This window comes from Chiloscyllium plagiosum, unplaced genomic scaffold (genome assembly GCF_037043375.1).
Source record: "Chiloscyllium plagiosum isolate Xiang-an unplaced genomic scaffold, Cpla_swu_hap1 HiC_scaffold_13, whole genome shotgun sequence".
Taxonomy (NCBI): domain Eukaryota; kingdom Metazoa; phylum Chordata; class Chondrichthyes; order Orectolobiformes; family Hemiscylliidae; genus Chiloscyllium; species Chiloscyllium plagiosum.
In genome coordinates, this window is record NW_028270151.1 from 6,924,539 (window position 1) to 6,950,326 (window position 25,788).

Below are 25,788 nucleotides of genomic sequence, written 5' to 3' on the forward strand. Positions count from 1 at the left end.
GGAGGGGGCACGAAAAAGGATTAGGGAGAACCCAAAGGCATTTTACTCACATGTGAGGAATGAGAGAATGATCAAGGAGAAGGTAGGGCCAGTCAAGGATAACGTAGGGAACTTGTGCGTGGAGTCTGAGCAGATAGGGAAAATCCTAAATGAGTTTTTTGCTTTGGTTTTCACTAAAGGACCTTGTTGAGAATGAGAACTTTGAGGAGCTGGGAAACAGGTTTGAGCAGATCAAGATTGATGAAATTGATGTGCTGGAAATTTTGGCAAACATTAAGATTGGCAAGTCTCCAGGGCCAGATCAGATTTATCCTAGGTTTTTCCAGGGAGCGAGAAAGGAGGTTGCTAAGTCACTGGCGAAGATCTTTGCTTCCTCATTCTCCACGGGGGACATTCCGGAGGATTGGAGGGAGGAGAACGTTGTTCCTCTTTTCAAGATGGGGAAGAGGGAAATCCCTGGCAATTACAGACCAGCCAGTCTTACATCTGTGGCCAGCAAGGTTTTGGAAAGAATTCTGAGGGATAGGATTTATGACTATTTGGAAAAGCATAGCGTGATTAAAGGCAGTCAGCATTGCTTGTGAGGGGCAGGTCATGGCTCACAAATCTTATTAAGTTCTTTGAGGTGGTGACGAGACAGGTCGATGAAGGTCGAGCAGTGGATGTGGTGTACATGGACTTCAGCAAGGCATTTGATAAGGTTTCCAACGGTAAGCTCTTTCATAAAGTAAGGAGGTATGGGATACAGGGAGATTTGGCTATCTGGATTCAGAATTGGTGGCTGACAGAAGGCAGAGAGTGGTCATAAAGGGAAAATATTCTGCCGAGAGGTCAGCGGTGAGTGGTGTCCCACGGGGCTCTGTACTTGGGCCCCTGTTCTTTGTAGTTTTTATAAATGACTTGGATGAGGAGGTTGAGGAGTGGGTGAATAAATTTGCAGATGACACAAAGATTAGAGGTGCCATAGATAGTACTGAGGGCTGTTGCAGGCTGCAGCGAGACATAGACAGGACAGAGAGCTGGGCTGAGAAATAGCAGATGGAGTTCAACCTGGATAAATGTGAAGTGATGCATTTTGGAAGGTCGAACTTGAATGCTGAACATAGAATTAAAGACAGGATTATTGGCAGTATGGAGGAACAGAGGGATTTTGGTGTTCAAATGCATAGATCCCTCAAAGTTGCCAACCAAGTGGATAGGGTTGTTAAGAAAGCAGGTGTTTTGACTTTCATTAACAGGGAGATCGGGATTAAGAACCATGACGTTTTGCTGCAGCTCTACAAAGACCCTGGTGAGACCACACTTGGAATATTGTGTCCAGTTCTGGTCGCCCTATTATAGGAAAAATATGGAGGCTTTGGGGAGGATTCAAAGGTTTACCAGGATGCTGCTTGGACTGGGGGGAGCTTGTCTTACGAAGACCGGTTGACTAAGCTCGGACTTTTCTCTCTGGCATTTGGTATGCTTTCCTTTATTGGTCAGAGTATTGAGTACAGAAGTTGGGACGACATGTCGCGGCTGTCCAGGAAATTGGTTAAGCCGCTGTTGGAATATTGCGTGCAATTTTGATCTCCTTCTTATTGGAAAGATGTTGTGAAACTTGAAAGGGTTCAGAAAAAATTTGCAAGGATGTTACCAAGGTTGGAGGATTTGAGCTATGGGGAGAGGCTGAACAGGTTGGGGTTGTTTTCCCTGGAGCGTCAGAGGTTTACAAAATATGGCATGAATAGGATAAATAGACAAAGTCTTTTCCCTGGGGTGGGGAGTCCAGAACTAGAGGGCATAGGTTGAGGATGAGAGGGGAAAGATATAAAAGGGACCTAAGGGGTAACTTTTTGACGCAGAGGGTGGTACGTGTATGGAATGAGCTGCCAGAGGAAGTGGTGGAAGCTGGTACAATTGCAACATTTAAAAGGCATTTGGATGGGTACATGAATAGGAAAGGTTTGGAGGGATATGGGCCAGGTGCTAGCAGATGGGGCTAGATTAGGTTAGGATATCTGGTCGGCATGGACTGGGTTGGACCAAAGGGTCTGTTTCTGTGCTGTACATCTCTATAACTCTATGATTTCGGAGAGAAGGAGGAAGAGAGGTGACATGATCGAGGTATACAAGGTAGTGCGAGGAATGGATAGTCAGTAACAAGAGATATTTTCCCAGGGCAGGATTAACTGGCACGAGGGGTCACAGTGTTAAGATATTAGGAGGAAAGTATAGAGGAGATGTCAGAGGTATGTTCTTTACGCATAGAGTTGTGAATGCATGGAATGCATTGCCAGCAGTGGTGGTGGAAGCAGAGTCATTAGGGACATTTAAGCAACTGCTGGATACGCACATGGACAGCAGTGAATTGAGAGGTGCGCAGGTTAGGTTATTTTATTTTAGATTAGGAATAATCCTTGGCACAACATCGTAGGCCAAAGGGCCTGTTCTGTACTGTACTTCTCTATATTATGTTCTATGTTCTAATTGGTCAACTACAAGCCTTTACTCAATACACAGCACAGTTAAAAAGCAAATAAAATGAGAACTGGCATAACAATAACTCTAATGAAATACTTTTTAAAAATACTAATTAACTACTAATCATTAACCGTTTCAACATAGCATCATTCCATAAAAACAACCTCGGCAAAGGCAAATTCAGCAAAACAGACCTACCTCACATTATCTCTTCTGCATTCCAGCAGAAAGAAACACTAAAAGTAACAATTGTGCAGCAGAGAGAGAGCTATATCAACTATCTTCCACAGCCAACTCTAAATCCCAACATAAAGCAAAACTAAAACCACGGGTCTGAGAGAGCCAGACTCCACCCACTCATGGTTCATTTATCTAATTTAAGAAAAAACAACGAATGAGCTCAAAGCTGTTCCCCCATTGCTTCGGACACAGACATTTCAGCACCACTGTGACAACATCTCTCTGCAAGAGAAACAGGACAGGACACCTTTTAAAGGGCACAGTATCCTCATAACACAACTGAGGTTAAGTTTTTACAGCTTCAAATAACTTCTTCAGAGTTCTAACCGAACATGCCTGCTCTGTAAATTTTATACTCGAACCCTAACACTATAGTAACATATTTCCTAACAGTTGCAAACTAACTCCTTTAACTAGGATAAATGGTTTCATACATCCAACCTCAGCAAGGAGGTTGCAAACCGAAACCAAATGTTTTCCAAGTTATAGGTGCTTCCCCTGAGCAAAACAAAAATTATTTTCAGATCCTTTTATGTTTACTCTGTTTGCAAAACTTTCCCAATTCAAGTAAACTCCAATTCGCACTCCATAAACTCACTTTTGCGTGCATTTTTGTAAAACATTCCTGGGACGCTGTCAAGTTAAGCATTAAACCCCCTTATACAGACAGACCAAAACCCACATGCCATGTGTTCAAAACTAGTTTTAAAGTTCAAAACTCAAAAAAAACATAGATCACATACCTTCTGTTACAGAAGTATTTCATTTCCTTTACAAAATAACAACAATTACTTGAAAGGTTCAGTTGTAAAGAATACCTGAAGAGGTGTAAGATGATATATACCTTGTTTTTCTTTTTACGTCGCTTTGCTTCCTCCGCTGCAATGCCTGCTGCCTCATTTAGGTACTTTTTACCCACTTTACTTTCAAACCACTTTAAGTCCACAAAAACTTCACTAAAATGTTCACGATCAAACTGTAATCAAACAATTATATCATGTTTAATTAGGAACAAAAATGCTCAAACAATATTTATTGAAATGTTTCACTTGCTAAAACATACAAAGTGAATCCAGTTAAGCACCCTCATGAGTGCTGAAGAGGAATCAGATTGAACTTAAAACACTGTTTTTCTCTCTCAAGATATTGCTGGACATGCTGAGTTTATTCAGCATTAGCTGTTTTTAATGCAAAATGCCAGCAACTGAATTTCATACCAATATGCTGTTATTTCTGGAAAATATTATGAGAGCTAAGTCAGGTTTGGAAGCGCGGAATTATTGTGCCAAATGTGTATTTTTTTTAAAACTATCAAGACAAGCGGACCCAACTATGTTGCACATAGAGTCATATAGTTAGGAAACAGTACTTTGATCCAACCAGTCCATGTTGAACATAATTCCAAACTAAACTAATCCCTCCCACCTGCCTGCTCCTGGCCCATATTCCTCTCAACCGTTTCTATCCAACGTTGTAATTGTACCACATCCATCACTTTCTCATACCTGCCTTTATTACTGAATCAATGCTGATTATATTTTTGAGTTATTATTTCAGGCACATTTTCAGGCTAAGTTAGACAAAGTGCACAAATATTTCAACAAAAACTGTACAAGCAATCCATGCTTACCTCTGACAGTTTTACAAGATACTTCTCAAAGTGTTCCAAATTTAATGTTCCACCTTCGTTAATATATCCTGATCAAAAGAAATAGTTTTTCACAACAAAGCTTTTCTTTGCTTATGAATCAATAAGTTTGAAATTATTTGTTTTATTTACTGTAGAGTATATTGCTAAATGCACTCACCTCCAAGACTTGGTAGGACCTCAGTGTACGTCTTGTATAGCAAAGGCAGTGCATCATGATTGATGTGTAAATGAGGTAGGTGAGGAATAAAATCATTACCAACAAGAAACCCCATCAATATCCAGTCATCAATTATTCGCTCAATGTCATATTCAAAACAAATCTTGTCCTGTTAATGGAAGTCAAGAACAAACAATTTATTTAAGGGTAATCAAAGTTCTGAAGAAGTTATAACAACACATAGTACTGGGTTGAATTGGCAAATTTCTGCAAGTAGAAAAATTGTTCATTCTTAGGAAGACCAACTCTAAAGGTCAATTATTTAATGGTACACTTACCACAACAACTGAACAACTAACATGAACAAGTGCTGTAATGCTGGTAAGAGTACCATCTCAATGGTCTTGGCTTGTTATTAACTTCAGCAATATAATCATCATCATAGCCAATTCTTGAAAACTCGAAAACCCAGAACTAACAAGCAGCAAGAACCAGCTGTTTCTCCAGTGATAAAGTTATCTGAGTTATCCTGAGATCAATATCATACCCCCAAGGAGTTGGCTTGTGACAACTTGTGGAAAGGTTTTAGGAGTACTGAAATGGCTGTGTTACCTGACACACAGGTACATGTGTAACAGCAACAAAATCTCTGAAAAGATTGAAATAAAGAATGATAAAACCCCTAACAAATCATTAAAAATGAAAAATTAATAAAATATATAGGTGAAAATTAAAAACACAGTTACAGTAGAATTTTAATTTATTTTTAAAAAGTCATCTCTATGTTGCTAAATCAATCAGAGGTGAGTGTTCAGAGTCAGAATTTATCATCACATATTTGGAGTCAGCAGACACTTTCCATTGAAATAGACAATTTAGCCTTACAGCTATGAATAATCCATGAACTGGGTGATCAAAATAGGCAATGCTCAAACAGGAAAACTGACCACATTTTAGGAAGGATATGAAGGCATTACAATGGATGCAGAAATAATTTCCAAGAATTGACTGAAGATTGAGAGGTTTCAGTTACTTGGATAGGTTGACAAGCTAGAACTGTTCTATTTAGAAGGGGAAAGAAAAACCCGGAGGGGAAATTTGATAAAGATGCTCAACGTTGGTGATAGGTTCTGGATGTAGGTTTGCTCTTTGAGCTGGAAGGTTCATTTCCAGATGTTTCGTCACCTTACTAGGCAACATCTTCAGTGACCTCCAGGCGAAGCACTGTTGATGATTCCTGCTTTCTATTTATATGTTTGAGTTTCATCACCCTACCTAGTAGGGCGATGAAACGTCTGGAAATTGACCTTCCAGCTCAGCGAGCAAACCTACATCCAGAACCTCAACCTGAGCTACAAATCTTCTCAAAACTCACCAATCATGATAGGTCTCGACTGAGTAGATAGGAAGAAATTATTCCTATTCGCAGAAGGGTTGATAGTAAGTGGACACTGATTTAAGGTGAATGGCAAAGAGTAAAAAGAGACATGAGGAAACCAGTGAGTAGCTAGGATCTCGAATTCTCTGCCTCAGAGTGTGGTGGATAGAGATTAAATTGCAGCAAAGGAAATTCATTCAAAAATCTGTTAAAAATCTGCAGAAGTTCAAATTGAGGTATTAATTCAAAATAATTTCCTTTGAAAAATGCACAAAACATAAATTAATATGATGCCCAAAGAATAACCACCTTTTATCATTCACATATATTGAAAAATTAATCAATTTTTCACTGCTGTGTTATCACTCATTAAAAGTAATGACCAATGATACACCTGAACACACACATGAACAAAAAACACAATTAGTAGAATTATGACAAGGTACAGGAGTTTCACAGTCCCATTTTCAGCCCACAACATGGACCCAAAGCACTTTATAGATTAAAGGTCAACCTAAATTCGGCTTGTGCAAATGGTAATGCACAGCTGTAGAGTAGCAATGGCAGAAGAGATTGTCAAGTTGTAAATAATTCAGTTCCTTTAAAAATAAATGTTTAATATCATTCATATTCACAGTCCATCACATTTTAAATTAGATAAGGTGAACAGAATCATTAACGTGCCAGTTCTTTGTGCATCTTATTGCAAGGTATATTTACTTGCATAGTCCCGTCTCTCAGTTCACTTTTGTTCCCCACATTTATTATCACGATGCTGCTCAGAGAAAATTTGTAGTTGAAGCACTTTTCGGAAGGTATTAGGAAATAGCCATGGACTGCAGGTACCAGAGGCTATAAGTAGCAAACTAAGTTCCTAATACCACCAGAAAGAGACATTACACATCATGCCTCTTAACCTCTCTGATCAACAGTTTGGCAGCTTAATGATACATGTAGAGGGGAGATAACAGCAAAACTAATTACCACATCATTGACCCTTACACCATATATGGCTAAAAATCACAACACCAGGTTATAGTCCAACAGGTTTAATTGGAAGCACTAGCTTTCGGAGCACTGCTCCTTCATCAGGTAATTGTCAGAGTTGAAGTGGTCTGAAAGCTAGTGCTTCCAATTAAACCCCCTGGAGTTGTGTGATTTTTAACATTGTACATCCAGTCCAACACCGGCATCTCCAAATCATGACCATATATGGCAATTCAACGCTGATGTTTTCTTGAAAAAAATATTCAATTTCCATATACTGACCCGTACAGATGAAAACTCATAGTCAATGTACTCTCTCATTAGGGAAAGGTGCAACAAGTGAAACGTAGTTTCTTCAACGGCAGTAATCCTGAAGCAAACATAAATGTAATTAACAATTTTAAAAAATAAAACTCAACAAAGTGAAGAATGAATTAGCACCTGCAATATCAGAAATATGAAAGTACACAAAGCCTTTTTGTAAATTTTAGCCACACAGTAAGAGGAAAGCATCCAGCAGAATCCAAAGATTTTCTTCTCAGAAAGGAAAGGGCTGGTGAGCCCAGAATACTGCTACATTCCCCATTGTCAGAAGAGTATTAAACACACTTTGATAAATAATATGTGCTGATAAAGAAAACGCCAATGAAGAGAAGAAGAAAACAAAAATTGAAGAAATTGTACATTTCTAAAGACAGGAACAGAATGATCTTTATTACAAGTCTAAAGGATTTTATTATATAAAAGAAAGAAATCCTACCTTTTCTGTGATTTTCTGCCACCAAATCGAACTTCTTCCCTCAAAAGGGAAAAATTTGGTTCATGGCTTGTTAATCCAAGCATAATCTTCATTAAACATAAATATTATTAATTTAGTTGCACAATTATTTCTTTAAAACTGCTTGTAATCATGATCAAAAACCTTATCCTGATTGCAGTGAAATTATGCAAAAAACAAAAAGTGTTCAATAACCAGTGTTTCTTTGCAAGAATACATATCAAAAATTAGTACAAAGATTTTATACCATTGTATAAAATAAAAGCTATTATTAAAAAGTAATAATAATAACAATAAGTTGTTTCTCTTGAAGTCCTAAAGATATGACAGCAGAACACCAACTCTATCAGACACTTTATCAGACTTTATCAGTCATATTACTGTGGATAGGTAGCAAATAGGAGACCACATGCTTCAATCTTAAAATGATGCAACACTTTAGCTGATTACTTCAGCTAGATGATGGTTATGGAGATCCCAATAACAGAGAAATCGATAGAAAAAAAAAGCCCTCTCAGGAAAATTAACAGAACAAATGTAATTTCTGCAGTAAAATAATATCAATAACTGAAATTCTCTTTATCTTGTCCATATCACAATTTAGAAAGAGCTTTTCAAAGATTTTGTTCATAATATAGTCATTCAGGAAAAACAGAACTGTACAGGTCTGCAGTTTTGCAAATTCAGAGTTAACATCAAATATAATCTTCAGGTGAAGTGGGTTCAAGACAGAAAGAAAGTTAGACTGGAGGGTAAGAGAGGTTGGGAGAGACATACTGTGCTCTTTAAAAATAGACATAAGATTAAATAACATTTTTCCTTCTTAAGAGTATTTTGTCATACATACTAAATCAGCATCCAGTCCATATAGACAGTGTCTTGTATTGGGGTCATGATCAGGTTTTCTTGTTTCAGCTCTAATAAATTCCATAATTTTGTGTTCTCCCTCACCTGGGGTCTAGCAGTAGAAATAGGATATTAGAATACCGAAACAGATATTGAAATGAATAGTCACATACTTTAATTCTATTTATTAATCCTATTTGCCGTTTGGAAAAATAACTGCTGATAAACTTCAACCATTTAACAAGAAAAACCAAAGGACTGAATGTCATACTATATTGATTGTCTGACCAACATATGAGAAGTACTGAGCCCAAAAATACAAAACAAAGAGCACCTACTAGAATATTCATGAACATCGGTTAACATTTTATACCAAGAAACAGAATAGCAAATAAATATATTTCTGAACAAATTATTTGCACAAAACACACTGACACCAATGATATTATTCATTAAATCTGCTCCTCAAATGTGTAAACAGGATTTCAATTGATTATAAGTGCACAAGAAATGGAAGTCATCAGGAAGTTGTAATGATGAGAAATCCATTGCATACATTTGTTCATCTTTCCAGTATCATTTTGTGCATTATATTTTCTGATTCCTAATGCATTTTTAAGCAAAGCTGCACTCTGGCAAGGTTCCTACAGAAATTAGGGCCTGCCAGTCTATTCTCATGTCAATTTAGAAGAGTTTGTTTTTCTTCTCCATTCATTGGAAAAATCGATTTGAGGAAAGAAACAATTTTAAGCTACTGTCTATACTCGAGTAATTGTCACTCTCATGTAAAGGTTGACCCCCTATTTTTGGCCAAATAACCTGGAATTTTCCATATATCTCATGTAAAAGTCGACCCTAGTTCTTCACAGATAACAGATCAACGTTTATGAGTCAGTGTTCCGGCTGTCACGTACTGCTCCAGCTCTCCAGTCTGCCAGTTGTTCCTCTCCACTCCTGGTCTTCCAGTCGACTGGCTGTTGTATTTCACTCTGGGTTTTCAGAATTACCATAATTCATTGTTTTTTATTCTTCATTCATTTAGAGAATCAATTGAGCTTCTGCTAATGCTACGGTATGAATTTAGACGGGCATGAACTTCAGCCCCTCAAATGCAGTTTCCATGTAACAGTCAACCCCATAAATGTAACTTTAAAAAGTAAAATAATTCGACTATCACTCGAGTATTTACAGTAGTTTGTTTTTAATTACCTCATGACCCGACAGGTACACAGCCACACCTTCCCAGGATTTATCTGTTGAAATCTTCAAGTTTATAAAATACTTTAATTGCTCATGTAACCTGGCCATGAAAGCAGTACCTAAAATAGAACGTATGGAAAAAGATTAAAAGTCCTATTTTGCATAACCAGGCAAGGGACAAGGAAAGAAATCTCAATCATTCCAGAGTTACAGCTTCAGGACTCTCACTAATACAACCAGTGCCAGAACAAAAGTACGGTATTATAATTCATTTTGAAGAGTAAGAGGCGGAACAAGAGCTAACAACGAGTCTTAGGGTCCACAAGAGGAACCATAAAAAAATCCCATTGTTTCAATGTAACTGAAGCAAGAAGTCCTCATCTCAACTTGTCCCTCTTTCAGTAAAGAAAGCAAACGCGATGGCCACACGAGTCTAAAATGGGAAAATACAGACATAAAACATATATAGTTTTAACATCTGCTTATACATGTTTCAACCTAATGTGGTACAGTGCCACATGAATCTGAAACATGCACCTTTCACAGCTCTTATCTGTAGGCTGTCACTGAAGTCCTGAAGTAGTATCACATATGAATTGTACATGAACCACGCATTATTAACAGCAACCGATGATGAATCTAATAGTGGAATTCTACTGTCTTGGAGTCAAGTTGAATATTGATACTTCAGTGTTAAGACACTTATTTTAAAATAACACAACCACATTTGATGCCACAAATATTGTCACAGTAAAGACTAGAAATGCTCAGCAGGAGTAGCAGTATCCATGAAGAGACAGAGTGTGTTCAGGTTAATAGAATAGAGTAAAATATTCTTTATTGTCATGGTATAAATAAATTTATTTATTTATACCATGACAATAAAGAATATTTTACTCTATTCTATTCATAGCTGAATGGAAATTCCTGCATAATGGTTTTAGTGAAACAGGCTTACAAGGTGTGAGACAGGGGAAGCAATGACCTAACTAATAACGTTGGGCTATTATTCCAGAGACACAGGTACGCTTTGGGGATCTCAATTTGAAACCTGCCATGGCAAATGGGACTCTGAATTCAACAGAAAACATGGAAGAGTCTAATGACAACATAATTGATTGTAGGAAAAACCCATCTGGTTCAGTAACGTCCTTTAGGGGAGGAAACTGCTGTCATTACTTGGTGTGGCCTGTCTGTGACTCCAGACCACTGCAATGTGGAAGACTCTGAACTGCCCACTGGGCAATAAATACTGGCCTAGCCAACCATGGTCACACCCTCCCTGAATGAATAATCAATGAAAAGAAACATTAACTCTGTTTCTGACACCACAGATGCTGCAAGAAGTGTCAAGTATTTCCAGAATTTTCCTGTTTTAATTGCACACCCAGAATCTATTTGTTTTACAGTTCCAAAACCTATAGTCTTTAACTTTTTGAATGCAATAACTTTTGATAAACCTTCTGGCCATTTCAAAATCTGTTGGAAATTACAATGTTGCATATTAGTTTAAAACTCTTATTACAATGTTTTTCTAATCTCCAAAGAACATGATACATTTAGAATTAGAACATGAGTTTAGAAGATAAAGGGGAGATCTAATAGAAACTTACAAGATAATACATGGCTTGGAAAGGGTGGACGCTAGGAAATTGTTTCCGTTAGGCGAGGAGACTAGGACTCGCGGACACAGCCTTAGGATTAGAGGGGGTAAATTCAGAACAGAAATGCGGAGACATTTCTTCAGCTAGAGAGTGGTGGGCCTGTGGAATTCATTGCCGCAGAGTGCAGTGGAGGCCGGGAGGCTAAATGTCTTCAAGGCAGAGAATGATAAATTCTTGATGTCACAAGGAATTAAGGGCTACGGGGAGAATGCGGGTAAGTGGAGTGGAGATGCCCATCAGCCATGATTGAATGGTGGAATGGACTCAATGGGCCGAATGGCCTTACTTCCACTCCTATGTCTTATGGTCTTATAGAATACATCAGAACTTTGTTGTATGTTGTTACATAGTAACAACCTAAAAATCAAAAAGCCAAATAAAAGCACTGCATTGACTCATGCAGAAATAGTTTCTTCTATATTTACAGTTCACTACCACCTTTGCAAAAAAAGTTGCTTTATTTCTACTTGAGCTTTGACATCAAGTTGAAGGTCTATTATATGAAAGAAAGCCTCAATTTAAGCTCAAAATTTTCACTAATTGGTACCGGTCCCGGAAAAACTGACCAATGATTATCTTCCTATGTCCAAAGGTTAGAAAGGACAAGGTAATCTCTCTATCTTGATCATTGTGTCGGATGAAATCAGAAACACAATGCAGTTGGGGAAATCAATCCAATAAAAGAGGGTTATCATTAGACCAGAAACTCAGCTCATGTTCTGGGGACCTAAATTTAAATCCTGCCATGGCAGATGGTGGAACTGCGGCTGTACAGGACATTGGTTAGGCCACTGTTGGAATATTGCGTACAATTCTGGTCTCCTTCTTATCGGAAAGATGTTGTGAAACTTGAAAGAGTTCAGAAAAGATTTACAAGGATGTTGCCATGGTTGCAGGATTTGAGCTACAGGGAGAGGCTGAACAGGCTGGGGCTGTTTTCCCTGGAGCGTCGGAGGCAGAGGGGTGACCTTATAGAGGTTTACAAAATTATGAGGGGCATGGATAGGGTGAATAGACAAAGTCTTTTCCCTGGGGTCGGGTATTCCAGAACTATAGGGCATAGGTTTAGGGTGAGAGGGGAAAAATATAAAAGAGACCTAAGGGGCAACCTTTTCACGCAGAGGGTGGTACGTGTATGGAATGAGTTGCCAGAGGATGTGGTGGAGGCTGGTACAATTTCAACATTTAAGAGGCATTTGGATGGGTATATGAATAGGAAGGGTTGGGCCGGGTGCTGGCAGGTGGGACTAGATTGGGTTGGGATATCTGGTCAGCATGGACGGGTTGGACCGAAGGGTCTGTTTCCATGCTGCACATCTCCAAGACTCTATAATTAAGAATCTGGAAATAAAGGGTCTAAATGACGACCACAAAGCCAATGCCAATTTTCGGAAAAACCTATCTGGTTCACTAAACTTCTTTAGAGACGGAAACTGCCATCTTTAGCTGCTCTGGCCTACATGTGACTCCAGATTGTCAACTGCCCTCTACGTAATGAGGGATGGGCAATATATTCTGGCCTGGCCAGAGATGCACATGTTACAAGAGTAAATTTTTTTAAAAACTTGACCGCTGCACAAGATGAAGAAGTTGTCAAATTTCCACAATACAGATAATAAATACTCAAACTGTGGAAAACTATGATTATGGGAAATAAATTCATGCCATTACATTTCCATGAGTGATATGTTATAATCGATAATGGATGTATTTATTCTGAAGAATAAGTAAATATAATTGAGAAAAAGTAATTGTAATTGACCATTACCTGGGGTAATACAGTTGGAGTCAAATCTGGCTTCTGTTGGAAGGGTTTCTCCTTTCTCTAATGCTTTTTTAATTTTCTCTTCTGCTTCTTTTGCTGATCTACATTTAAGAATATTATTACATTACAATGAATCATATAGAGCGGAAGACAGACTTATTCATAAACGATGGGAGGTGGGGGTAAGATCAAGCATAGTGAGCATCAACAATTAGCATGTTTCCCCCTTCTCCAATAATTATCATGGGTGGAGAGAGGATTATAAGGAAGGAGGAGGCGAGTTGACATTCTACCCGAAACATTGACTCTCCTGCACCCTCGGATTCCGCCTGATCTGCTGTGCTTTCCAGTGCCGCACGTTTTGACTCAGAGCTCCAGCACTCACTTTCTCCATAGGCAATTATCTGTCTACCAGCACGTGTACACAAGGCGTCAAAAATAATTTTTCACATGATGCATTTCCTAATTTCAACACCTTGATTAACTCAGGTGATAAGCAGGAAGCTGGACTCCTTGCTTTCTAACCCATACACAGCGAAAACACGACACAACATTAATAAATTACAACCAGTTGCTAGGTCTCTCATGTTGAGAGAGTGGGGCAATGGGAGGCTGACATTTACAGGCATATTCATATAGGCAGCACTGGACAATCCAAGCAACATAATATCAGCTCCAAGTCCATAATCGTAACTGCAGTTATTGATCCTTTCTAAAGCATACCCTATCATCCCCTATTGTACCCATTACACAGGAATTTCCTTTCCAGTATGGCATAGCCCAATAATAAATGCCTAATTTGTCTAATTTCGCCTCATAATCTGACCCCAGAAAATATCATCAACCTGCTTTCAACTCCCTTCAGGGCCAAAACATCCTTTCTGAGGTGTGGTGCCCAGACCTGCTCACAGTACTTTAAGTGGGGACTAACCAGCTTTTTCCATAACTGCAGCATAATGCCTGCATCCTTATCCTCCCGCCCATGAGATATGAAGGGTAGCATTCCATTAGCCGTCTTGACTATTTTCTGCATCTGTTCATGGTACTTTAAAAAGCTATACATCTGAACCCCCAAATCTCATTAGTTATCCACTTTATTTAACATTGCGATTTCTTAAAAAAAACTCTGCCCTGTCCTTTTTTGGTCTGAAATGGATAACCTCACACTTGTTTATATAAAAATCCATTGCCACAGCTTTGCCCATTTACCTAATCTATCATACCCTGTTGTTATGTTATGCTGTCGTCAACACTATCTACAATGCTGCCCAATTTTGCATCATAAGCAAATTTAGATATTTGACTTTTTAAAGCTATAATCAAGTTATTAATGAATATTGTGAATTATTGAACTCCCAGCACAGATCCCTATGCGACACCATTAATCACATCCTGCCAAATCGAGCAATTAACCTTTATTCCAATTCTCTGTTTCCTGCCACACAACCAATTTCCGATTCATGTCAGTACTTTGCCCTCAATTCTTTTGGCTTGCACCTTAGCTAATAGTCTTTTGTGTGGGACTTTATCAAAAGCCTTCTGGAGATTCATTTAAACAGCATTCATCAACTTATCTCCGTCACCTCTTCAAAAAAACTCATGTTTGTCAGATTATGATCTACCCTTCAAGAGTGTGGTGCTGGAAAAGCACAGCGGGTCAGGCAGCATCTGAGGAGCAGGAGAATCGATGTTTCGGGCATAAGCCCTTCATCAGGGATCCTCGAAATGTTGATTCTCTTACTCCTCAAATGCTGCCTGACCTGCTGTGCTTTTCCAGCACCACATGCTCTACTCTGATCTCCAGCATCTGCAGTCCTCACCTTCTCTTTCATGAATCTATGTTGACTTTCCCCGATTAGCTGAAATTTTCTGAGATGATCCATTACCCTGTCCTTCAGTGCAGACTCCAATAATTTTCTCACCACAGATGTCAGGCTAAATGTCCATAAATCCTTGGTTTCCCTCTGCCATCCTTCTTAAAAGGCAGAGTGACATGAGAAAATTTCCAATGGAGAGGTACAATTCTTGAATCCAGGGAACTTTGAAAGGTTATGGTCAGGGCAACGGTAATGTGCTCTCCCATCTTCTTTAATGTCCCATGGATGGAAACCATGAGGTTCCAGAGATGTGTAACTCTCATTTCATCAATTTCCCATTATTGAGGACATACTTCAGTTCATTTTATTTAAACCCTGCTCCTGATCCTCCATTAATTTCTTTGGGACTGCCTCCTTTCCTGCTGTGAATACTGAAGCAAAATAACCATTCGACATGTCAGCCATTTCCCCATGGTCATTGATAATATCACCACAGTCAGCCTTCATGAGGTCAATAGGATTCTTAACCACTGCTTTCCCTTTATATAGCTATAAAGTCTCTGCTTATTGTCTCTTATGCATCTTATAGGCCACTTTATTGCCCATTGTTGGTCTTTGTATTTGTCCCATTCTGTGGATTTTGTACTGTTCTTTGCATTTTAACAAGTCCTTCCTTTTCATTTTATGCTGTCCCTCAATACTCAAATGTCAATGGCTGTTTTCTTTTTGAGTGATGGAGCTTTTACTTCTCATGGATACAAACTCCTTCTGAATGTTTCATGCACTGTTCCTGAGTTGTTTTATTCATTAGCAATACTTCCCAGTTTACTGTTGACAGTCACTGTTTTATCCCATTAATATCTGCCTTCCTTACATCCAAAATTCTAGTGTCCAATGTTTGCTTATTTCTTACAGACGCTACATGAAACACCATCATTTTATGATCATTATATGACAAATGCTCACACACAAATAGGTCACTTAATTAAATCAGGTCCATTACTAGATACAATATGGCTTGTCCCTTCGTCACATCCAAGACAGGATGTCTTAACTGTTCATGGGATGTGGGTGACCAGTCTCTAGGCCAGCATTGATCGCCCATCTCTAGCTGTCCTTGAGATGGCAGTGGGGAGCTGAAATCCATTCTTTATCTTGTCAAAAATAAGCTTCCCTGCGATGTGGTGTCTATGAGATGGATGAAAAACTTTTCAACCTCGATCAGTTTAACCCAAGAAGAAAACAACACTGACATCAGTCATGGAACTTCAGTACGTGGATGACAATGTCATCTCCACTCAAAGGAGAATCTTTAAGCCTCACTTAACACCTTCACATAAGTATACGGACTAATTGGTCTCAGTCTCAACCTCAAGAATGACAACGATTTACTAAACCTTCCCAGGACAAGTTTCAATCTCTCCCTCTATTAAGATCAACAGAGAAGTGTTTCCAAACATGGAAGATTTCCTCCAACTGAGGAGTCACGTCTCATCTAAGGTTGAAACTGACATGGTGAACCAATCTGTGATTGCCACCTTTGGTTGCCCAGGCTGGATGGCTTCAATGACTGAAATCCATGCTGATGCCAAGATTCTGTGTATAGAGGCAGTCAATCATCCTTCCAACTCTTCTATATGGCTCCCAAACTTGGAGTATGTATAGATGGCACCTAAAGACCACCTTGAGAAGTAACAGCAACACTCAGACAGATTTTCTGCATCAGCTGGAAGTACAGGCATACTAACATCAGTGTCCTTGAAGGAGCCAATAGCACTAACATCAAGGCCCTAACCAAGCGAAACCAATTCCGCTGGCTGGCTATGTGTTTCTGATACAGAGTTCAGACTGCCAGAGCAGGTCTTCTTCACCCACCTCATGCAAGGCACTCAGCTGACAGGTGAGCCAAGGTTTAAACCCTGAAGGTTTACATAAGAAATGCAACAGATATCATAACCTGGAAACCACTGTTCAGAAGAAACTGACTGAGAGGGACACAATTCTTTGAGAACAACCATCTATGAGAGGAGTTACAGTCAAGGAACCAGTGAAAGGAATGTCAGCAACCTTGAGAACAAGGATCAATTCCACCTCCTGGAAACACCTGCCAAATGTGTGGTAGGAGGTGCTGTTCTAGGATTAGACTCATCAACCACAGAAGAAACCACAGAACCCATGAGTAGTGACACGGAATTAGGCAGACAACCATACACGTAAGCCACATGATTGCTGACAAATTGCTCCAAATACATTCCCTTCATCAATAATGGGACAGCCGAGCACATCAAAGTAAAAGACAAGTTTGAAGCATTTGTCACCATCTTCAAGAAGCACTGAGTGAACATTTTACCTCACCCTCATAGGCGTCAGTCTTCAGGCAATTTGACTCGCTCCATATGTTCTAAAGCAAAGGCTGAAGTCAGTAAATACAGCAAATCTCATTGAACTTTACAACATTTCAACTGTTTGTATTCCCCAAAGGCCACTCAACATCTATCCAAACCTGGGGAAAAGAGATGAATTTCTGAGTTGAACATAAAATTGATAAACCCTATCAACATTAAAACTAATTGTATTTAAAAGGAAAACTCTTCACTGATTAGAGTCACCACAAAGGAAGATAGCTTCCAACTGAAGATCTCAACTCCCCAGGAGGGGTCTCTCAGTTCCACGATTGGTCAAATAAACAACAGGAGTATGGCCTGCTACAGCAAGATTTCACACTTTAATGAGTAATGGCTGGGCACAGGTTTGTCCAGCAACACAGAGGTTAAAAGCTTCTGTGTTCCTTGGAGAAACTATGCAATTCATTTGGAACAAAGGCAATTTTTATACGTTTCTTAAGAAATTGCCTTAAGTGCAGAGTAAATCCAATAATGTGTAATATAATGACATAATGGACAGCAGGTTAACCTAATGATATCTCTTCCCACCTGCATTTCAAGGTTAGCTAGGATGGTTAGTAATGTTCTATCTAGCTTAGTTAATTCTATACTTGAAGGGTCCATTTTCTGCTTTATATTTGATTCAGTTAGTTCAGCAAGGCAGGAATACAGCCTTTCGCAAGGTGAGAAGTCAATTTAAACGTAGTGTTAATTTGCAGCCTGAAGTCATTTTATTATGTTACTTTATGCTACTTGCATTGAGAAGCCATTTTGTAGTTAGTAAAAGCATGCATTAAATGGTTGCTCCTGACAACAGCTTAAATCCAGATTTTAGATCCTCACAACAACCGCCAATCAACTCAACTCCAGCACATCGCTGTAAAAGTTTCTCAGGATAGCGTCCTATGCCCAGTCAGCTGCAGCTGCTTCCTCAATGACACTCCCTTCATAACATCAGTTAAGTTATGACTGCACAAGGTTCATTCAGCACAGTTTCAGTTCCTCAGTTAGTGAAGTAGTCCATGTCTGGATACAACAAGAGCTGAACAAGATCCATGCCACACATGTAATGCAATAACCAGCAAGACAAAATCTAACCGTTTCATTCAATGGCATCACCATTGTTCAATCCCATGCCAAGTAGTTCAGATGAAAACTCAATCTGAAATGTTAACCTCGTTTCTCTCTGCCTGACTGCTGAATATTTCCAGTATCTCCATTTTTCATTTTGGATATCCAGCACCTGCAGTATTTTGTTTTCGGATATCTTTCTTGGACTGACACCCTTCCTAAATGCGTGAATTAGTGCCTTATAAAGTGGCATCGGTTCTGAAGCAGGGTCACTGGACCCAAAAAGTAGCTCTGATTTCTCTCCGCAGATACTTCCAGACCTGTTGCACTTTGCCAGCAATTTCTGTTTTTGTTTCTGATGTCCAGCATCTGCAGTTTTGTATTTTTTGCCAATCCCAATATTCACATGGGATCGGATACATTAAACACTGGCAGTCTGAGAAGTCACAGGAGGCATTAGAGCTGATCTCAATTCTTGTCCTCAGTGTGCACAGAAGCACACTGCAGCAGTGGTCACTGGATATTAACTAGGGAGGAAGAACTCCATATGCTTTCATTCCTTCGCCCAGTGTTAATGACTTACCCATTAATAGCAAACTAACTGACTGGATATTCCTAGGTTTTATGACTCAGCTACTTAAGAAATAAATGTGCAAAGCATCGCACAAATGCCTTGACCAGTTTTAACTGCCCACAAAACAATTTCTTACCTAAAACGTCTGCCACGTTGTTGATTCATTTTTGCTCTTGGAGCCACACCATCAACTGCCATGAAGAAGATCTTCTTTGGTTTGATGATGCGAAATAAGACTTCCACATAGTGGAAAATATCAGCGATAATTTTTTCTTCAGAGATTCGAAAGTGCACATCTTCATCATTTGGGTGAGAACATTGATGAATAATTCCATTCATATCCAGATAGAGATTGTCGAATTCCGGAATCTGCAAAATTGAAGTCGGGGAGTGTATAATCAATGAGTGAATCATCTAGTATTAATAACAATAATTAACAAAGTTTCATATTCCAAATTGAAAGTATACTATTTCACAGCCTTAGTAAATAAAGTTACCTTATTATTTTGTTACATTTTATATCATTCAATTAATCTTGGAGTAGTAGTCATTTTTGGTTTGTGGCAAAGAACTGGTAAAATCCTTATACATTCAACACAAAATATTTAACAAACAGGACAGAAAATAACATCCACATTCGATATTGTGCAAACGTCAGCTGCATTGACCAGAAAGGTAGAGAAATCGACAAGTTATTATCTCGGTTGCTTATTTTAGCTTGGCAAGAGAGAGATTTTTACATTAGCCATGACAATAGTCTCCTATCCCGCACTTTTAATCCTGGACTTAACAGCAAGTCAACCAGAAATTAGTCAGACACCGAGTCTTGGACAAGCTGTCTCTCAGTTGCACAGCAATGCGGTTTACAAATTAAAGAGGTCTCACATGGTTTGTAAATCTTTTTTTTTTGAAAAATGGGTCATTCTGTAGCAACATGCACCACAGAGAGTAAAAGTACCAGCTCTGGAATGTCAGATACACTTGATGACAATTAATTTCTGCCAAGCTATTTTCCACAATATATGAATATTGACAACAGTATATTAAAAAATCTTACGACTGAACCAGTCAACTGCTTCCATCATAATTTCTTATACACTGTCCCCACATTCGCACTGGAAATGAAGTGACCTCCATGTTGCAACCAGACCCACTCAACAGCAGTGGTGTTCTCCAGGCAAGAGAGCAGTGATCACCAAACAATATGCAGATTGCATAGAGTTTGAATAGGAAGCTAGAATGGAAGAATACAAAAAGATCCACATGCAGATAGAACAACTATAGCAATAACACTAAGTTTCCATCTATCTGAACTGTTTAGATTGGTTTGTTTAAGGGCCTGGTCATGGGCAGACCCCAGAGCTATTAAGACCACAGGAGCAGAAACAGGCCATTTAGCCCAATGAATTTATTCCGTCATTCAATGAGATCATGGCTCACCTGATAATCCTTAATTCCACTTTCTGCCTTTGCACCATAACCCTTGATTCCTTTCCTGATTTAAAAAAAAAATCTATCTACCTCAACCTTGAATATACCTAATAATCCAGCCTCAAAATCCCTCTACCACCAGTTGTCATCCAGCAACAGGATATGGGGGCTTGCGAAAAAAAGGAAGGTAAAAACAGCTCAACAAAAGACACTCTGCGGTTCAGAAATGGTTCCCATGAACAACAGGCTGTCATTATTGAGTGGGATGGAATGGAATGGCATGGGACAGGTGGATGAGATGATGAAATTAGTCAAGTGTGACAAAATAGCAGGGCAATTGATTTTAATTTGTACATGGGACATAGTGTCACTGGCTTGACCAGCATTTATTGCTCATCTCTAGCTGCCCTTGAGAAGGTGGTGTTGAGCTGCCTTCTTGACCTTCTGCAGCCCATGTGCAGTAGGTTGATCCACAATGCCTTTAGGGAGGGAATCCCAGTGGACATTGAGCGTATGTTTATAGACTTCCAAGTCAAGATGGTGAATGGCTTGGAGAGGAACTTGCAAGTGGTAGTATTCCAACATCTCTGCTGTTCTTGTCCTTCTAGATGGTAGCAGTATTGGGTTTGGAAAAGACTGTCAAGGATCTTTGGTGAATTTCTGCAGTGCGTCATGTAGATGCTATACACTGCTGCTACTGAATGTCTGTGGTGGAGTGACTGAAGGTTTATGGATGTGGGGCCAATGAAGCAGGCAGCTCGGTCCTAGATGGTGTCAAGCTTCTTCAGTCTTGTTGGAGCTGCACTTATCTAGGCAAGTGAGGAACATTCCATCACACTCCTGACTTGTGCCTAGTGGATGGTGGATACGCATTGAGTCAGGTGGTGAATTATATCCTTCAGCATTCCTAGCCTCTGTAGCCACTTCATTCATATGGCGAGTCCAGTTCAGTTTATGGTCAATGATAAGGTCAAGAATGTTGACAGCGAGGAATTCAGTTACGGTCACATAACTGAATGTAAAGGGGCAATAGTTAGATTATCTGTTATTGGAGATGGTCATTATCTGGCATTCGTGTAGTCCACCTTTCCGCATAAGCCTGGATATCGTCCAGATCTTACTGCGTTTGTACATGAACTGCTTCGGTATCTTAGGAGTTGCGAATGGTGCTGAACATTGCGCAATCATCCATTACCAATTCCCACTTCTGACCTTATCTCGGAGTAAGGCAGCTGAGGATGGTTGGACCAAACAACAGAGATGACTGACCTCCAACAACCATAACCACCTTCCTACGTGCCAGGTATGACTCCAACCATTGACAAGTTTTCTCTGAATCCCATTGATTCCAGTTTTGCTTGGGCTCCTCGCTGCCACATCAGTCAAGTGTGGCTTTGATGTCAAGGGCTGTCATTCTCACCTCTGGAATTCAGCTCTTGGGTCCATGTTTGAGATTGTAATGAGGTCAGGAGTTGTGTGGCCCTGGCTGAACCCAAACCGGGCATCACTGATCAGGTTATTGCTAAGCAACTACTACTTGATAGCACTGTCGATGATATCTTCCATCAATTCACTGATGATTGAGAGTAAGTTGATGGAATGACCATTGGCCAGTTGGATTTGTCCTACTTTTTGTCTACAGGATATACCTGTCAATATTCCACATTGTTGGGTAGACTCTAGTGGCAAGGAGCACCTTAGCAAGGGGTAAGCAAGTCTTGGAGCATAAGTCTTCAGAACTATTTCCAGAATGTTGTCAGGACTCACAGCCTCTGTAGTATCCAATATCTCCAATGGTTTCTTGAAATTGTGTGGAATGAATTGAATTTGGTGATGACTGGCATCTGGGGGAGGCAGAGATGGATCATCCACGTGACACTTCTGGCTTAATGATTTGATTCAAGTTATCATTCAAAAGCTATGTTTTACAATTAGAATTAAGATCAACCACATTTAAGCATTTTTTCAAAAATGATTTTGTCATACATATTAAAAGAATACGCCAGCACTGATTCTATAGAAGACGTTGACAACAGTCCATACCCTCTGGAGTTTCTATATAACCTAATTTCAAAAGATAAACCACTACAAAAATTGAGACTCAAAAGAATCAGTAATTTTAATATTGCAATGAAACGTGAATTTGTTGCAAGGATGGTGTCATAGAACAAAATAAGTTGTGAGGCAACTGTTATCTTCAATGATAGACACTTAAATTATAATAGGCAGACCACAAAGAAAGAGAGTCATTCCTCAATTAGTATTAAGCGCATTTGTAAATCTGCCTTTTCAATCAGCAGCAAACATGTCATCAATCAGACTTCAAAACTTCCTGACAGTGAAGAATGTCAGCTAAGATTTTAAAGGGATCTTGATCAATTTGGTCAATGGGCCAAGGAATGGAAGTTGAAATTTAATTTGGATAAATATGAGGTGTTGCATTTTGTTAAGACAAACAAAGGCAGGACTTATACAATTAATGGTAGGACCCTAGGCAGTGTTATCAATCAGAGAGCTGGGGTTCAGGTACATAGCTCTTTGAAAGGTGCACCACAGATGGACAGGGTGGTTTAGAAGGCATTTGACATGCTGCATTTCATTGCACAGACCATTGAATAAAGGAATTGGGACGTCACGTTGAGGTTGTACAGGATGTTGGCGATGCCACTTTTGGAGTACTGTGTGCAGTTCTGTTCGCCCTGCTAGAGGAAGGATATTACTAAATTGGAATGGTTCAGAAAAGATTTACAAGGATGTTACCAGCCTGGAGGACTTGAGTTGTAAGAGCAGACTGAATAGGCTGGGACTTTTTTTCACAAAAGCGTAGAAGGTTGAGGGATGACCTTACAGAAGTTTATAAAATCACAAGGGGCATAGATTAGGTGACTAGCAAAGCTCTTTTCTCTAGCGTAGAGATGTCCAAAGGTAGACAGCATAGGTTTAAGGTGAGAGGAGAAAGATTCTATTCCTGATGAAGGGCTCTTGCCCGAAACGTTGATTTTCCTGCTCCCCAGATGCTGTCTGAACTGCTGTGCTTTGCCAGCACGTCTAATCTAGACTCTGGTTTCCAGCATCTGCAGTCCTTGCTTTTACCTAGATTTAGAATGGATCCGAGTGGCAACTTTTTAAACACAGAGGATGGTGTGTACATAAAATGAATTGCCAGAGGAAGTGGTGGATGCAAGTAGTTATCTCTAAAAGACACTTGCATAGGTACATTAAAAGGAAAGGTTTAGAGTGCTATGGGCCAAACGCAGGCAAATAAGACTAGATTAGTTTGGGAAACTTGGTCGGCGTGGATGAGTTGGACCAAAGGGTCTGTTTCCGTGCTCATGACTCTAAGAAGTAAGAAGTCACAAGCACAGTCTATTGACAACATTTGTCTTTATATTTCTGGACTTGCTTTGACACACAGTCACCTTTACATAACATTTTCCAACATGAGAACTTTTGATTCTGTTAACTTTATTTTGTAAAAATACAACTCAAAATTCTTTATTTCCAGAAGTACTTTGCAATAAAAGTATTGATTCGACCAAAAGTGTTTTGAAGACTGCTGTTCATTTGAAATATATTGTGGAGTGATACCTGGTACATCGTCACTTAGAGAAGGACAAAAATAACCGTGAAAAACAACAGAACATAGCTAGTTTAGAAGCGCTGCCCAATAAGCAAACAGATTATGACAATTAATGATGATCAAGTATCAATAAAGTAATTTCTTCTTGTCTAATGCGCCCAAAACTAAACATCCTGTTATCGACCAAAACAAAAACACATTGCCAGCTTTTCACAGCTTAACGTATGAGGATGACATTAATCTAGCTCAGCCATATAAACAGGAAAGACCAAGGTTGAAATTCTCTAACTGTGCTGAGTTAGCTGATTTCAACTGAACATGAAGTAAAAAAAAAATTGGCCCCAGCATCCTGGATTAGACAGAGTTGAGCAATTAGACTATGAACATTTTGTCAAAAATCACTTTTATATTGCCCATCTGTGAGGAGTGGTTTGTTAAAGTAGATATTAAATCCACGAACCATCAATGGTAATGCTTTGCAGAGATGGACTGGAGGAGCAAAACTATTTCTCAGTTTTAAAAAAATCCATCAAAACAGAATTCTTAATGGTAGTAACAGCAACAAAAAAAAACTGCCACAACAGTACAAGATACAAACTATTTGTGAACATGTACAAACAGCTGTTATTTTGGGAACTTTGCCAATTACGTAACCAAGCTGCATCCTGATAGATTCTGATCTGATCCAATCCAACTGATTTGATTGCCATATATTTCAACAACTATTTCACTGTCTTGCATCAAATTGTACATGAATGAATTGCACACACCCTGACTGGTGCTTTGATCAAACTTAAAAAAAAAATGATGTAACATATATTTTATCAGAAACTTTCTTGCTTCAATTGTAATTTTTGACAATTAGTGGCTTGGATTCAAAGGCAGTATCAATGGTGAAGCTGTCAATGATTTCCATCACTATTACAACAGTAACTTCTGGAGTCTGCATACTCAGAATAATGCAAAAATCCAGAAGTTATCACCAGTGATTATAAATTTCCCTGGGTGCACTGCTGAACCACTGCTCCTAGACAATAAGTAATTTAAAATCACTGAACTAAAAGTAATTCCCCATTTACACTATTTGTCTCACAGTAAAAATCCTCGGAAAGTTACACCTTGTTGAATGAGGCGTAACTGCTTTAACAGCAGTACTAATAACCTTAGAATACTAAAGAATTTGTATGACCTTGGAAAACAAATGGTGCGTTTATGAACATCACATTTTTCCATTATGATAAAAATTTGAGTTTTTAAATAATGTCTTGGACATTTCAGTTTCTATATAATTCCATGTTTATATCTGATTTATTTTGTTCCTTATAAAATGTAAGCAGAAGTGAATGGTTTTTGTTCCCAGGGTTGATGTTGATGAAAATGTTTTCAGGCGAATGGCTTTTTAGAATGCTTGATGCTATCACTACTGTTATTTGCTTGGAGAGACTGGTGCCAAATTAAAATTATCAGGAAAGAGGAAATCTATGCCACATGCCATCAGTAGAAATTTCAAGATGCAGTTATGCTCCACTAAGCAACCAATTTGCACGAGCTTCTCCAGAACCAAAGGATCACCTCTTTGGAAAGGCAGTTAGTTCTGAGGTAAGTAATGTCAGTGGTATGATGTAATTATGCAGAAAACAGCAAACATAGAATAAAATACTAACAATTAATACTGAAGGGGTTCAAGACTCAGAGCTACCCTGCAAAAGTAAAGACCAGTGTTGCACTTGGATACTGCAGCCCAGGTTCAAACACTCAACTTCCAGAATTCCTCTAAAATTCTCATTACAAGGGAAATGACG

General features: G+C 39.1%; 1 protein-coding gene across 5 annotated transcripts in view; it reads right to left on the minus strand.

The window, feature by feature from the left end:
- xrn1 (5'-3' exoribonuclease 1) overlaps positions 1 to 25,788 on the minus strand; it is a 129,591-nt gene that overhangs the window by 86,295 nt on the left and 17,508 nt on the right. For all 5 annotated transcript variants that reach the window (XM_043702782.2, XM_043702784.2, XM_087993309.1 and 2 more), the window contains 9 exons: positions 19,112 to 19,344; positions 13,133 to 13,230; positions 9,710 to 9,819; positions 8,502 to 8,612; positions 7,637 to 7,722; positions 7,159 to 7,246; positions 4,512 to 4,680; positions 4,334 to 4,401; positions 3,548 to 3,679 (listed from right to left, as the gene is read on the minus strand). In XM_043702782.2, coding sequence (XP_043558717.2) covers positions 3,548 to 3,679; positions 4,334 to 4,401; positions 4,512 to 4,680; positions 7,159 to 7,246; positions 7,637 to 7,722; positions 8,502 to 8,612; positions 9,710 to 9,819; positions 13,133 to 13,230; positions 19,112 to 19,344 — 1,095 coding nt within the window. The remainder of the gene's footprint in view (positions 1 to 3,547; positions 3,680 to 4,333; positions 4,402 to 4,511; positions 4,681 to 7,158; positions 7,247 to 7,636; positions 7,723 to 8,501; positions 8,613 to 9,709; positions 9,820 to 13,132; positions 13,231 to 19,111; positions 19,345 to 25,788) is intronic.